This window comes from Sardina pilchardus, chromosome 8, assembly GCF_963854185.1.
Source record: "Sardina pilchardus chromosome 8, fSarPil1.1, whole genome shotgun sequence".
NCBI lineage: Eukaryota > Metazoa > Chordata > Actinopteri > Clupeiformes > Clupeidae > Sardina > Sardina pilchardus.
Window position 1 is genome coordinate 29,657,954 of NC_085001.1, and position 10,000 is coordinate 29,667,953.

At 47.8% G+C, this 10,000-nt stretch overlaps 1 protein-coding gene across 1 annotated transcript in view; it reads left to right on the forward strand.

Annotated features, from left to right (window-relative positions):
• The first annotated feature begins 2,848 nt into the window (after positions 1-2,848).
• syn1 (synapsin I) overlaps positions 2,849-10,000 on the forward strand; it is a 24,673-nt gene continuing 17,521 nt past the window's right edge. The window contains exons 1-5 of the mRNA XM_062543542.1: positions 2,849-3,761; positions 4,694-4,751; positions 5,428-5,519; positions 5,992-6,148; positions 8,010-8,099. Coding sequence (XP_062399526.1) covers positions 3,451-3,761; positions 4,694-4,751; positions 5,428-5,519; positions 5,992-6,148; positions 8,010-8,099 — 708 coding nt within the window. The 5' untranslated portion in view covers positions 2,849-3,450. The remainder of the gene's footprint in view (positions 3,762-4,693; positions 4,752-5,427; positions 5,520-5,991; positions 6,149-8,009; positions 8,100-10,000) is intronic.

Below are 10,000 nucleotides of genomic sequence, written 5' to 3' on the forward strand. Positions count from 1 at the left end.
GTGTGATGGAGTTGAGTGGGCTGCTGCTGCCGAGGCGGCTCAAAGGAGCCTGATGGAAGGTGCTGCTCGCTAGCGCACTGCTCCATTTCACACAGAGGCACACAGCAGGCCACCAGGCACCGACACACACACACACACACACACACACACACACACACACGTACAGAAAGAGAGAGAATCAGACACTCAGACACACACAAACACACCGACACACACACACACACACACACACACACACACACACACACACGTACAGAAAGAGAGAGAATCAGACACTCAGACACACACAACACACACACACACACACACACACACACACACACACACACACACACACACACACACACACACAGAGACAGGCACACGCTCACCCACACACAGACACACACACACTCCTGACTCCTGCCAGCCTGAGGGGGAGATGTCACACCCTTGCTCACCCACACAATACACACAAAAACACACACAAACACATCCCTGTGTGAGACTGAGTGGAAATGTCACAATAAAGAAACACACACCTACACCTACACATTTCATAGGAGTATGCAAAAGAAGGCCACATAATCTGCCCCCCCTCTCTCTGTATGTGTGTGTGTGTGTTGTCACAAGCATACCTCTGAGAGCACTGTGAACTCCTCAAAGGCATCTGAGGGAAGAGACAGAGAGAGGTTTGCCTTCAGCAGTGTGTGTGTGTGTGTGTGTGTGTGTGTGTGTGTGTGTGTGTGTGAGAGAGAGAGAGATAGAGAGAGAGAGAGAGATAGAGAGACAGTGCGACAGAGACAGAGAGAGGTTTGCCTTCAGTAGTATATGTGTGTGTGTGTGTGTGTGTAAGACAGGGAGACAGAGACAGTGCGACTGAGACAGTGACAGAGAGCAAAGGGTGTGTGTGTGTGTGTAAGAGAGAGAGAGAGAGAGAGACAGAGGCAGTGTGACTGAGACAGAGACAGAGAGCAAAGGGTGTGAGCAGGAGACACTCTGGGGAGAACCAGAGTAGACTGCAGTGGATGAGTGAACCAGATCTGAATCAGTGCTGCTCTTTCTCAACAGTACTCACACAGTGTGTCTGTGTGTGTGTGTGTGTGTGTGTGTGTGTGTGTGTGTGTGTGTGTGTGTGTGTGTGTGTGTGCGTGTGTGTGTGTTTGACAGCGTGCCTTTGTGAGTGTGTTTGTGTGTGTATTGTGGAACCATACTGTGACTAGTGCCACCAAAAAAAGGCGTGTGGATTTCCTTCACTTATGATCTGATGATCTTGGAGTGCCATGAGCGTTCCCCTCTGGTGTTGTGTGTAGGGAGTAAGGAGTAAGGAGCGTTCCATAGACAGGGGAGGGGGATCAGCCATAGACATAATGAGAACAGTAACCTGAGCTCCAGTACTGCAGTGATCAGCCTCTGAGAAGGGTCTGCACTGGGTGCTGTCCATGGTGCTGAAGTGGCTAGTGCATAGGGAAACTCTCTTTCATCGGTCATACATCAAAGCCAGTGGTGTAGTAGGACTACGCAGTACACCCACTTAAAAAAACATCACCGTCTCAGCATACCAATACGCAAGGATAATAGGATATTGACATTTGGGGTTGATCACAGGATACCTACAACTAGACTACATCACAGCATACCCACTACAGCTGACTACACGACTGGGTTCAAACACTGTATACTTAGGGAAATGCTCTCGCTGGTTATACATTAAATCTATAAAATGCCCAATAAACCCATGATAGATTTTGTAGTCAGTACAGAAAATCACACAGGAGCAAAATGATGATCACTTCTGTTGAAAACAGCAGTAATGACTCAATCTTTCTTCTCTCTTCAGTAAAAGGAGAGTGAATCATGAAAATGATGGATACTGAAGTGCCTCTCATTCACTAGGTAGTAAATTGCGTTATCGTACAATGCATTAATGGTGTAGAGAGAGAGAGACAGAGAAAGAGAGACAGAGAGAGAGAGGGGGGTGTGAGCGAGGGCGATGTAAAATTTGAGAAATCTTCCATGTTGTTCACCAAAGCGAAACAAGGTCTGAACATTTCACTGTGTGAACAGGCAAATGCCATGGTGTTGAAAACCAGCAGGTAACCTCACGAATAAGTCATCCCTAAATAGAACACCTCCGAGAGTTTGCGTTATCACCCTGACCTAGATATGCCGAGTGAATTATCAGTGTTTGTTGACATCTCCGTTCGAATCTACCGTCGCCTGACAACGCCCTCCCCATCCCCCAGCATCAGCACCGCGTCACCCTCCCCTTCTCCTAAAGGCACGTTTAGACTTGCTGTAGACAACGCGTTCGTGTACGCATCATGGCTGCCTCGCGTATTTTGCGGTCGTTTGGTGCGTCGGTCGTGCACGTCGTCGCAAGCGAACACGACGCGTCCGCGAGATGCAATACTGACAAGAAAGTAGGGGGCGATCATTGCCAAAACAAAGTGACTGCAAGATGCATTATCGACATCAAAGCTGGGGGCAATCATGAGAGTAAACAATGGCACATGGCCACATCCACATCTGATATTAGGCTACTAGTCTCCCCCTGGTGAAGACCTCCAGTAAGGTGCGTAATGCTGCAGCGAGTCTGTACACAGGACACAGCAGGTCGCACACGGACGCATACGCTTACGCTTGGTCTAACGGCAAGTATAATCCCAGCCTAACCTGTCCCGCTCGGAGTCCGACGCGCTCAGGAAAACTGATGTCAAGTCGTGGAAGATGACGCGGCATGCGTGAAAACCCTGATCGGATCCGCGAGGCAGGGAATGGACAACGGATGGGTGACGCGTGATGCAATACCTGGATATTCCACAGAACACGCCCGCACCTCCGTTTCCACGCGCCCCGGTACCACCGAGCACGGCTGCTTTTGGCCAGAGGACGAAGAGAGGAGACCGGATCTCACTTCTCGTAACCTTTAACTGATTAGCCTTTACTTTCTGAGTTCACTACCATCCTTAGCGGAGGGCGTATTCCTAACAGAAACGTGCAAATATATAAATATATCATTGTTTTCCTGAACGCGGCGCACGGATGGGGATGCTGCATTTGTCCTCGGATGACCACGGCGGTGTATCGAGTTTAGAGTAGTCGCGGGAGTAGGCCAATCTGTTGCAAATTAACTCGTCTGTGGGCAGCGACGCATCCGTGACGCTACACCCCCTCGGCATTTGATGTCTGCACGCCTGAAGGGTCGCTGAAGATTTCTGCTGTCTCTTCTCTTCTCTTCTCTTGCCTGTGTGTGCAGTGTCATCGCTGCCTGCATCTGAGCCGTGGCTGCTAGGCGCCACTGATGACCTGCTGCTGGGAGGTGTGTGATGCATTGACACGACCGGGCCCGACACGACAACTGCAAAGCAAATCTCTGTCCGGTTGATGGGGAACTAGATTAACACAATCCAAGTCTCATTGTGCTCATCTCTTCTCTTGATCGTTTAATCGTGTAAACCGGCGCTCATCATGAATTACCTGCGTCGCCGACTATCCGACAGTAATTTTATGTCCAACCTGCCGAATGGCTACTTATCGGACCTCCAGCGTCCCGACCCACCGCAACAGCCCCCACCGCAGACCAGCCCCGCGGTGTCGCCCGGACCACAGGAAAGGCGTCCACCCGCTAGCCAGTCCTCCGGAGCCGGTTTTTTCTCCTCGATCTCCAACGCGGTGAAACAGACCACCGCAGCGGTTGCCACCTTCACCGAAGTCGCTGAGAGGGCCGGCGGCAGCCATGCAAAGATTCTGCTGGTTATTGACGACCAGCAGACTGACTGGTAAGACATTTTTACAGCAATGTCGTGACTTAAAGTACACATAAACGGTTCCCCCTGTCTCGAGTTAACCCACATGCTTCAGATGTGAAATGCTCTACTCAAATGAAAAATGAACCTCATATTCAACAGAGGGCCATTAGCCAGGCTTATGGTTGCGACTGGTTCATATTGCTCAGTCATGGTTTCATCCATTGGGCCGAGTAGTGTAAGATACCTTGGCGCTGCATCAGAATCACCATACGTCTCTCCGAAGGGAGTCGTGACTCGTCGTCTGATATGCGGTCTTCACAGAGAGGGAGACAAGTCACTCATCATCACTGAAGTTTTTGCCCTCATTACCGTCTTCTCTCCGGGCCATATGCATATCGATATTAGATACTAGAGAGCGCTAACGGTGCTATTGATTCTTGAAAACTGGTATTAGACAGCCACAGGGTAGTGGTGGCGCGCAGTACACTCACACACACAGAGACACACACATGTGTGTCTGACTGATCCCCAGCGCACGCGTGTCCTGCTGTGTCTGTAATCGCATGTGTGCGTGTGTGTGTGTGTGTGCTTGTGTGACGCCATTCAGTTTCTGACTGAGGCAGATGCGATGAATGAACATGCTGTTTTCCTGAATGGAGGGATCCAGCAGTAGTCCGTTGTGCTCCAAAACCACGATTAGTGTCTTTATGTCTGAGATCCAGACTTGCTGGTGAATAAATAAACGGCTGATGTGTAGTGTAGGCCTACAATGAAAGTGATTAACCACAGCATTATTATAATAATCCATTTAAAGGACAGAAAGGCTCATCTGCCAGCATTATTCATAACGGAAAGAAATGTGTCAGCAATTGTTGAATGGTGTTGCAAAAGCTGGAGCAACAGTGCAGCGTTGTTTTACATGAATCTTTTTTTTGTTTGTTTTGTTTTTCTCTGACCCCCAGGGTGAAGGTGTTCAGAGGCAGGAAGGTGCACGGGGAGTTTGACCTCAAGGTGGAGCAGGTAGGCCTGGCTCTCTTGAAGCCCCTGAGATGAGGCCTGACATATGTCTCCTCTCAGGGCTGATGCACTACCACATGACTAATGGGATGAGCATTTGACAGGGATGTGTGTGTGTGTGTGTGTGTGTGTGTGTGTGTGTGTGTGTGTAGATTGGGGGGTTCGGGCGGCGGGCCTCAGTGATGCACATTTGCAGATGTGATTTGACAGGTTTATACTCTGCCTCAGACACTTGCGCTCAGACAGACAGACAGACACACACGCACACACACACAGAGACCCACACAAACACACACACACACACACACACACACACACACACGTACATTATTGATGCAAGTTTACAGATTTGACAGGTTTATACTCTGCCTCAGACACTTGCACTCAGACAGACAGACACACATACACACACACACACACACACACACAGACAAACACACACAGAGACCCACACACACAGAGACCCCCACACACACACACACACACACACACACACACACAAACACACACTTGAGTGCCACAGCTGTAAACTCTGATAATGTGTTTTAACTGATGGCCGTGCCGTGGAATGGCCCAATAGTGTTATTGTATCACTGCCGTGACTCATGGCTCATTGTGATTGGGTTTATTGATTAGCATATTGATTAGCAGCACTGACTCTGATTGATCCTCCCTCCAGGCTGAGTTTACGGAGGTCAGTCTTGTGGCCCACGCCACTGGCAGCTACAGCGTGGACATCGAGGCCATCCGCAACGGCAACAAAATGACCAAGTAAGAGCCCTGACCCCCAGACACTACTGCACGACATTATCTGGATTAAAGACGCTCAGAGTGTAAACAGAGAGATCTTTACTGTCTACTGGCCCCACATGGGACTGTAGCAGAGGCACCGCACTCACTGTCTGATTGGTGTGTGATCAGAGTGTTTAGCACACACACACACACACAAACACACACATACACACACACACACACACACACACACACACACACACACACACACACACACCAACATACACACATACACACAAATGTACACACGTACACACATACACACACACCCACATACATGCACATACATGCACACACACACACACACACACACACACACACACACACACACACACACGTATACACACACACACAGACACACACAAACAGACGCGCACACACACACACACACACACACACACACAAAGCTGGATGTGTGTTTCATCTTGACCTCCTTGGTTGTGTTTCCCAGGAGTTTGAAGCCGGACTTCGTGCTGATCCGGAAGCATGCTTTCAGCATGGCGAAGAACGGAGACCACCGGAACATCGTCATCGGTCTGCAGTATGCCGGCATTCCGAGCGTCAACTCGCTGCACTCTGTCTACAACTTCTGTGACAAGCCCTGGGTGGTACGTAGCCAATGAGATGCTTCATTCCGCTCTATCCTATTCTATTCATTTCTATAGTGTTATTACTGTAACTCCTCAAAAGACATCAAGTTGCTTTATTGCTGGACCCAAGGTCCCTTAGAGTAGACACACTGACAGTGATAGAGAAGATGTAGCGTTGAGCTTGATGTCCAATACAGCCTCTGTGCTTTGCTGAATCATTGTCCTGATTTGGATTATGCAGTAAGCAGCAGTCAATCCTTCTGGCGTTCCTTCTCCTGCTTTCCAGCCGATTGATTTTTCGGCACCATTGCAGAGCGACACTCCTTAATCTCTTTTGAAGCCGCACATAATACTACAGTAAAAAGTGCCCAGTCTAACGGGAGCACAAACACAACCTGTCCACTACACTCTAAAATAGAATAGAGCCAGTACCGGTTCTTTAGAGCGATGCCATAGAATAACCTTTTTCGGTGCTTTAAGGAACCATTGAGGCAACAGTTCTTTAAAGAACCATTTAATGAATAGCAGAATGACATTCCATAATAGGCCTAGCCCATTATGATCTGAGGCTGTGTATAACCATTTAGAACGCGAAGAACCTTTCGTCTGATGGTTATGGTAATGCTTCAACACAGAGTTTTGACTCCCCATGGAACCATCTAGAGTTTTAAAGAACCATTTAAGCACCTTTATTTTTTAGAGTGTACACAGAGAGCTAAAGGGCTTCAATGCTGCTAGCCTCCCCTTTAAGGACAGTGGCGCGGAGACCAAAGATCATATAGTTACTAAGATGAATCATAAAGGGGTTTTTCAATGGAATGAAATGGCACCCACTTCCGCCTCCTAAAGGGGCGTGATCAGTGACGAGATAATCGGTTTAGAACGGCGTAGAATCAGCAGAAGCAGGTGCCGTTGATGACAGGTTTATTTCTACCATAGAAATGCTCCCGTTTGCCTCCTAAATGGGAGTTGCGTCACAGTGAAACCAGAATTTACCCTCATATGAATCGTCTCGCTTTATAAACCGTCTCTGGCGGAGACTGCCCAATGCTGCTAGCCTCCCCTTTAAGGACAGTGGCGCGGAGACTGCCCAAGGATAGACTGCAGACCTGTGGAAGGGAGAGGACCTTTATGTATTATTAATAATTCCTGACAATGCGGCCCTATGATCTGCAATGCTGCCTAATGTTGGGGTTGCCTCGCTAGAATATGCATCCCTCTGCAGTGCTGAGTCAGTTTGGAGATCCCCAATCATTAAAATACTTGCAGATACACATTTTGTTTGTTTATTTGAGGTAGCTGAACTAATAAAAATAACAAAAGCTGTGTTATTGTCAAGTCATATTGTATAGCAAATAACAGCAATGTGTTTGAAACAACACACACGGTGTTGTCCTTACCTAAACAAACTCATCAATGTGTTATTTCCCACACATCCTTTTTGAGAGTGCATCTATTTGCAGTGTTGTGCAATGTTTTTAATAAAATCATTCCTCTTCTGCCGAGTAACACTGGCGCGGCCCTGTTAGCTTATCCATCACCTCACGGTGCTGTTCTGAGTCGGTGTAAATCTCATCTGAATACTCATCTTTGTTGGCTGTGTTGTTTTGTTGTTGTAAACCCTCTCTGAATACTGCTCCTTTTGTGTGTTGTGTGTGTTGTACAGTGCTGTATTGTGCTGTGCTGTGCTGTGCTGTGCTGTCCTGTGTTGTGTTGTGTTGTGTTGTGTTGTGTTGTGTTGTGTTGTGTTGTGTTGTGTTGTGTTGTGTTGTGTTGTGTTGTGTTGTGTTGTGTTGTGTGTGTTGTGTTGTGTTGTAGTAATTCCTATGTGAATACTGAATCGTAAATACTGAATCGTGAATGCGTCTGTGTTTTGCAGTTTGCCCAGATGACCAGATTGTACAAGCAGCTGGGTCCTGAGGAGTTCCCACTGATCGAGCAGGTTTACTACCCCAACCACAAGGAGATGGTGAGTGTGTGTGTGTGTGTGTGTGTGTGTGTGTGTGTGTGTGTGTGTGTGTGTGTGTGTGTGTGTGTGAGATAGTGAGTGTGGGCGCTGATCGCCCCACCCTGCCCCACTCCGCCCCAACCATCTGCTACTACACACTCAGGCCCCAGACACACCCCAGGGACCTGGAGCCATGTCACGTTGTGTGTGTGTGTGTGTTTTTGTGCATGTCTGTGTGTGTGTGTGTGTGTTAGTGTGTGTGGTTGACTGCAGGGCTTGTGCGCTAACGTTGGCCTAGCGGGGCATAACGGCATGAGAAACAGAGCAGGGCTCTCCCACTTGTTCGCTTCCACTCCTCGTGTTATTTAGCCGCATTTTTTTTTTTTTTTTTAATGCGTTCTTGCACAGAACATAGACATACAGCAGACTAAATTGTCAGATTCTAGTGCTAGTTTAATGAAGCAGCACAAAGCATAGATACTGTATACAGCAGACTAAATGAGGAGATGCTAACGCTAGTTTAATAGATACAAAACAGACTAAATGAGGAGATGCTAACGCTAGTTTACTGTAATAGATATACAGACTAAATGATCAGATGCTAGCGCTAGTTTAATAGATATGCAGCAGTCTAAATGAGGAGAGGACTATGCTGTGGCAATGTGTGTCCTTTACAAAGACAGACACTGTGGAGCCTGCAGAGACAATATGACAAGGCTAGCAATCAAGTGTCTCTGGGACTGCCTGATTTATCTCCACTTGAGAACCGTTAAACAGACACCATGAGTCCCCACAGCAGAGGTAATTAGAATGCCTGTGCTGTGTGTGTGTGTGTGTGTGTGTGTGTGTGTGTGTGTGTGTGTGTGTGTGTGTGTGTGTTTGTGTGTGTGTAATAGCAAAGGAGAGGAACGCACTCTATTACAATCACAAGAGGCTTTAAACCTGTTGAGGTGTGAATTATTTTCCTAGTTCCTTCTAGAATTCAACATAAACAATCTATAGTTTCAGTGTTCTGTGTACAGTCTGTGGGAAAAATCTCTGAGGGTATTGTTGCATCATAATGCGGAACTCTCAGTTCACCGAACATTCTCATCACATATTTGTGACTGTACTCCTCAACAGGTTGATTCCACTAAAACCCTTATATTACGGTTCCTGATAGTGCCTCTGGGGTTTCTGTGGATACGGAAGTAGATAGCACTTACCTCTGGGGTTTCTGTGGATATGGATCTAGATAGCGCCTCTGAGAGTTCTGAATGCTGCTGAATAAAAGTATCCTAAAAAGCTCCTCATAAATATGCAGTGATCTCCATGCAGGCCATCTGAGAGAGGCTGTAACTCATCTCTGCTGCGAGGAGTGTGTGTGTGTGTGTGTGTGTACTGTAAGTGTGTGTGTAGAGTTATGTCTGGATGTGGGTAGAGTTGTTTGTGTGTGTGTGTGTATGTGTGTTTGTGTAAATGTGCAGAGTTGTCTATGTGTGTGTGTGTGTGTGTGTGTGTGTGTGTGTTTGTTGGTATTTGTTCTTGTGTGTTAGCTGCATAGTTTACCCCTTGCTGCTGTTGCTTACTGGCCAGGGAGACAACAGGGGGCCAATGCTGTGCAGAGGTGCAGACAGCGCTGGCCACACACACAGCACAGCGCAGGCCAGACAGGCTGTCTAGACACAATGCGGAGGAGATGTCCCGTTAAAAGGCTGGCCGGTTGAGTTGCTGAGCCGTGCTGTGATACACAGTGACGTGACGTGCCAGGCTCTAAAAGATGCAGCTGAGATGGGTCCACATGGATGGAGAGACAGTGTGCTGGGTCCACATGTGTGGGATTAGATGGAGAGACAATGTGCTTGGTCCACATGTGTGGGTTTAGATGGAGAGACAATGTGCTTGGTCCACATGTGTGGGTTTAGATGGAGAGACAATGTGCT